Source organism: Dermacentor variabilis, chromosome 7 (assembly GCF_050947875.1).
Source record: "Dermacentor variabilis isolate Ectoservices chromosome 7, ASM5094787v1, whole genome shotgun sequence".
In the NCBI taxonomy this organism is placed as follows: domain Eukaryota; kingdom Metazoa; phylum Arthropoda; class Arachnida; order Ixodida; family Ixodidae; genus Dermacentor; species Dermacentor variabilis.
The window spans coordinates 101168719-101174468 of NC_134574.1; the positions used below are offsets into that span (position 1 = coordinate 101168719).

The 5750-nt window shown below is 50.6% G+C and overlaps 1 protein-coding gene across 2 annotated transcripts in view; it reads right to left on the reverse strand.

Moving 5' to 3' along the window:
• Nucleotides 1–343: 343 nt before the first annotated feature.
• LOC142587701 (uncharacterized) overlaps nucleotides 344–5750 on the reverse strand; it is a 42756-nt gene continuing 37349 nt past the window's right edge. For both annotated transcript variants that reach the window (XM_075698883.1, XM_075698884.1), the window contains exons 2-5: nucleotides 5335–5532; nucleotides 4521–4652; nucleotides 2961–3213; nucleotides 344–2538 (exon numbers count right to left, since the gene is read on the reverse strand). In XM_075698883.1, the coding sequence (XP_075554998.1) occupies nucleotides 1775–2538; nucleotides 2961–3213; nucleotides 4521–4652; nucleotides 5335–5532 (1347 nt within the window). In that variant the 3' untranslated portion in view covers nucleotides 344–1774. The remainder of the gene's footprint in view (nucleotides 2539–2960; nucleotides 3214–4520; nucleotides 4653–5334; nucleotides 5533–5750) is intronic.

The following is a 5750-nucleotide window of genomic DNA, read 5'->3' on the forward strand; positions in this document are numbered from 1 at the left end:
TTATCAGAATTTCAGGCCTATCACTCCGCCTGAAGCTTAGGACAGGCGGCGAAACATCTTACGTGTGTAAACCGCATCCGCATGTCTTGCTCTGGGATATGCGCACAGTCAAGTCGTCGTCGGGCTTATATTGTGCTGCTGACGTCGGTGAGACATGGACGGACCAACCAAATGAATGAATGAATGAATGAATGAATGAATGAATGAATGAATGAATGAATGAATGAATGAATGAATGAATGAATGAATGGTGTTTTCAGGGATCCATGGGCTTGGGAGGTCTCAGACCGACCTGCCCTGGTCTCCACGACCCCTGAACACATAATTTGACACAAGCCTACACTTCGAGCTTGGCGCTTGCTTGCGCACCTTTATTTTATTGCCACTCGTCGGTCCTGTGAACCGAAAAAAAAAGAATCAACAACGATAACAAGAAAAGAACGCGTATAGTTATAAATTATATATATATGAGTCGCACACGTGCAAATTCCCACACTCACGGCACAGCGAAAGATGAACAAGGATGAGCGCGGACAGGATACTATAGTTCTCACACCGAGACGGGCAAATAAATAATTCATGACCCCTCGTCGAGAGGAAGCGATGCGGCGCCATGGATGTGCATGGATGAGAAGCACGCACACATCTTGAAATCAAATAGGAGCCGCAGTATATGTACACTTCGCTCACAAATGGTGAAGATGTCGAGCGTCGCACAACGCTCACGCACCTCGCGCTCAACTTGGCACAGCAGTCAGAAGCCATCTCGCGCAGCGAGTATGCAGGCTTTCTCTCTCTCTCTCTCTCTCCTTGTTAGCTCTTTCTTTTTTCATGATAATGCGTGTGTAGGGTCTCGCCCCTGTCAGTTTAGTTTGTCGCACTGAACTCGTTCAGCTGCTAAGCAGGTGTACGGAGTCTACAAACAAAAGGCTCGCGATTACTTCGTTTATCTTCGTTTCTGATTATTTTTGCTTTTAAACAATGCCGGGTGGTTAGCAAGTAAACGCGCTTTTTTTTTTCTTCGAGCCTTTTGTGCGAAGCGTTAGAAGTCAATATGTTACCTTACCTTTCGATCCCCTTTGCTATGGCTCGTTAGTGTACATTGCCTCCGCTAAGGCGGCGCCATCGGCCACGTTTATGAAAGACGTCTAGGCAGTAAAGATGTGCTGGTTTGTAATTCGGAAACAAAACCACGCCATGCGTTTCTCACGCTCAGTGTTGTAGCCAGCCGTCCAGAGTGTCCCCGCATTTAGTATGTCCCTATAAGCGCGGACGAATGCCCAGTGGTGCACTTTCAACAGGCTGGTCACTCTTCAGTAACAAGATCTCGTGTTTCCCCATTCAGACACTTAAGATTGCGCATCGCTGTGCATGTGTGATCCTTCGTCTAGTCACCGGGTTCCAGATGCATCACGCGGACAAATAAATACAGCCTAAGCATTCACACACAAGTCGAAACCCGCATCGTCGGACAGCTCAACTCCCCGTGCAGATGTGGTGTACATAAATAGACACGCAACGAGAACGAAAATGCCAGCCACCAGTGCAAGCTCGAGGACGGCGAGAATCCTTGCACTCGACGGTGGAAGAGTTCATGAAGAAGAAATGGCTTTGGAATTAGTGCGAGGCAGCAGCAACAGAGAGATGGGGGCAGACGGGGATATGGAGGGGGGGGGCGGTGAAGGTCGCGTTGTGGGAAAGACATCGTCAACAAAAAATAAATGGAAAACAAAGGAGACTCTAAAGTTCAAACAGGCTGCAGTCCACAGAAACATTAGTGACAAGTGCAGTGAGTGGGTGGGCAGTAACCCCTGTGGCAGTTGTCCCAGCACCACTTGTCCAATCCGGGGATTCGCTTGTACATGCCTACGCCCTTGCAGCCTCCGAAGACTTCCTTGTTGCCGCCGGGCTTGTATGCGGGACCCTTGGCAAAAGGAGGCTTGTTCTTGGTGTCCTTGGGCGCGGGAGTCCATTTGTTCTTTGGCGAGTACCTCTTGGGAATCATGGTACGCGGGTACTCCGTCGTGGTCTTCTCGGGCGACTCGTCGGGGTAGGCCTGAGTCGGCTGTGCACCATCGTGGCCGTCGTGGCCTCCGTGATGACCGTCGCCTCCGTCTTCGTATCCGCCTTCGACCTCTGGCTTTCCGCCGGGGTTGGCGCTGCCTGGGTACACTGGCCTGGGCTCGGCGGGCACGGCGGTCGGCACCTGCTTGGTGGGGCCTTCGATTTCGTGGTAGGGCCTGCGGGTCGGAGCGGTCTTCCAGGGGTATCCGCGGTGGGGCGGCTGTTTCTTGGGCGTCACGGGCACCTTGGGGCCTCCCTTGACCCACCAGGGCACTTGGGGCGTCGCGGGTTTCTTCGTGGCCGGGAGACGAGGCGCAGCGGGAACCTCGCCAGCGCCGACGTCGAATCCGCCCTGGCCGCCTTCTCCTCCGGCGAGGTCGTCCTGGATGGCGATGTCGGCGCAGCCTCGGAAGGTCTCCTGAGGACCGCAACCGACGGCGCTGGATCCGTTCGCGCACCGACCCCAGTTGTTGCCTGTCAAAGACACGAGCGCATTTCATCAATAAACACGCCATAAGTTTGTTCTTTATATCCTCGACGTTTCTTTGCGCCATATATGAGATGTAATCAACCATTGCATTTGTGAGATGAAAAACCTTTGAGTGGTACGTAAAACATCTGAACTGTCAACTTGCTCTGCATGCAACTTTAATCTTTTGCTCGTGGACCCGTCTCGGAAACTTCAGGTGACGTTTCCAAGAGCATGTATAAGTCTTAACTCTCCGCAAGCAATCTGCAAGTCCTAAAAAGGAGATTAAAGGTTATTGCTTCCTGTTTGCCGTCTGATGATAAAAGCAGAATACACGTTTATACAGACTAAGCTACTTCACCGATGAATACTGCATTGTAACCGTACAGTGAGTGTAATGGGTCAAATAGATCTTCGAATTTCCTACCTGCGGTGTATGACCACTGGAGGACGCACTGAGTGCAGGTCATGTCGTTGGGCAGCTTGAGACGCAGGTCAAAGTTTCGTTTTCGGGCGTCCACCATGTAGCGCGTACTTCCGCTGGGATCGTCAGCCATGGCCAGTGGGTGCTTGGCCATGCACTCGTCGGTGGCGGTGACCTTGGGGTCGTTCACGGGGCATAGACGGAACTCGAAGTATCCCCGATGGTTAGCAGTTAGCTGCACTGACGCCTTCATCACCTGCAAACCACAGAAAAAAAAATCAATGGACTCGGATGGTTAGCGCTAATCAGCAACGTATCATTGTTGCCTGCTTCTTTCTTCGCCTTTGAGCAGTAATGAGCGAGAAGTTTGCACTTAAACGCTGCCTAGACATCGCTTCGAGGCTGCTTCCGGGAATGGTGAATTGGCAACCAAAGTTCGTGGTCGACGTAGCAGTATCGTCGTTTTTCAAGATAAGTAAGTGAAACTTCAAAACGGGATTTAAGGTTTAGCTATACATCAACGTATATTCTTGCTTTTCGAGAGAAACTGCTCATGTGAATTCAGCGTCCGTGCAAATTACCTGTAGCAGCTACGCTGCATGCATCTTGCGTAAGCAGAACACTTCGATAAGTGGGCGTATCGCCTATACTGTCAACTGCTCCTCGATTCTACTAAGTGGAAGGTAAGGCCATTTCTTGATTGAAGTAATCCCTGGACGCCTGACTTCACAGTGCTGTGAACTGTGAACTCTCCTCGCGGCGTTCCACGTGGTCACGTGTGTAACTTCCATTGTCTCTCTGCACCTACCTATTCTTCCTTTTTCTTTTTGTCTCACACAATCCTACCTGGGAGTGTTGAGGAGTTTTACACTACACGTACAGTTACAAGCGTCCTGTGTCTATCTTGATAAATACCGTGCTTTCAAGCGACATGGGTCACCCTACAATATTCTACATGCGATTCCTGACCTGTTTCGCTATCACAAAATAAAGAACAAATCAGACATTGCTGTTATTACAATAACAAAGCCCTCATATTACTCTCTCCGCCAGTTTAGGGTCTTCGCATTTGGGGAAGCTGAAGCTATACTGTAAGTCGTGCCAAAGAAAGTAGCTGCTACACTGAAAAGTCGTTGGAAAAGCCCTATTAAACCCATGTCGAAACGTTAGCTCCTGACTTAGTCTTCCTTTCTTTGCTGCAGCTGCAGAAAAGTTAATTTAGTTATCAGTTACTCTTCATCGTCTGCTCGCGGATAATGGAACGAAGGCGAGCTTCCCAAGCAACTTCTCATCACTATAAATCGCCGGCACCGCAGATCAGTGCATGTTTCAATAAAATGGCCGACACGGCTGCCTTCCATCTGGGACAGCCGAGAAGGAACTTCTAATTGAAATGCATTTGTGCATGCACGTACGTCTGTTACAATTACGCACTTCGTTATCAGTCCCCTTATCCATGCAAGATGTCCACGCGCGCCGACGCTCGCGACATTTCTGCTCGTTGCCATCTGTGACCGGAAGTGCTGCCTTAGGTTGCTGAAAGTGTATTCAACTTGAACGTACGTCTCCCCTCTTGTAGCGGCGCACGATGATACCCTTGGCGTACTTGCCGCCGGCTTCGTTATTACGCGGCGTGGCCTGGTGCCACGGATCCCCGCAGACTCCGCACTTGCCGCCGTTCTGCTGCCAGTGAACCTGCGATAAGGCAAGGTGGAACAGATCAATCAGTTAGTCCTGCGCCAAGCAGTATGGAAACGACAACGACAACAACAACGACAGATTCAACAAGATTGTCGCCTTGGATGTGCAGATACAACGTATAAGGTCTTCTGTCATTGAGTATACAGCTCTCGTCTTGTGGACTATGCCTCAGTGACAACTTTAGGACTCAGCGCAAGCACCGCCGGCGAAACAGCACTGCAGCTGCGCATCTGTGGTTCCACGCTGCAAAGACACACTTCTCGAGAGACGCCCTTATTAAAAGAAGTTCGCGTCCGCCGTCACGTCAAGCAAACCAGCGAACGTAAAAGGCCGGCTTACCCGTACAAATTTTCCTCCAGCTTGACATCGGTATATCGATTCTTTAACCGTCTCCGATAGAACATTGACAACACGACAAATGGCACTGAATACCCCTTGCGTATTGTTCGCGGAATCGTTAGCGGCTTCTCCAAGTCCATCTCACGCAACGCGCTACCGCTGCCCACCTTTTTGTTTAGTCGATCACGTTCCTACACAATTTTGTCATCGGCAGCTACTAGGAAGCAACTTGATCGTGTGGGCGACATAAACGACGCTGCGTTTCCGCGATGTGCCTGCATCCTGCAGTGTCCGGAGTAATGAATCCGAGAAAAACAACATCCTGGCGCTCCCTCACCGCGTAGCCGCCGCAGAACAGTTCGTTGTCGTTGTAGTTTGGCGGGGTCTTGAAACCGAACCTCCACATGGACGACCTCGAAGGGGGTTCCATGAGCCTGCCGTGACCTTGAGCCGGCCTGGCGTTCCAGGCCAAGCATGCCAGGACTGCCAAGACTAGTCCTGGCAGAGTCCACCTCCACGACGACCTCGCCATATTCTGCGCATGGAAGAAAAGGAAGAAATAAGATCAGTACTTGGCGCAACAAGTTGCGCAATCTGATGGTGCATTGGGTTTCTATTTAATGGCGCAAGGTCGAGTCACGTGACAGAGCCAGGTGTGGCCAAATAGGTGTGACCAAATGTTTGCATAGTTGAGCATTTCAGATACAGTGGAAGGTACTTTGTCATCATCATCAGCAGCAGCCATAGCCTATT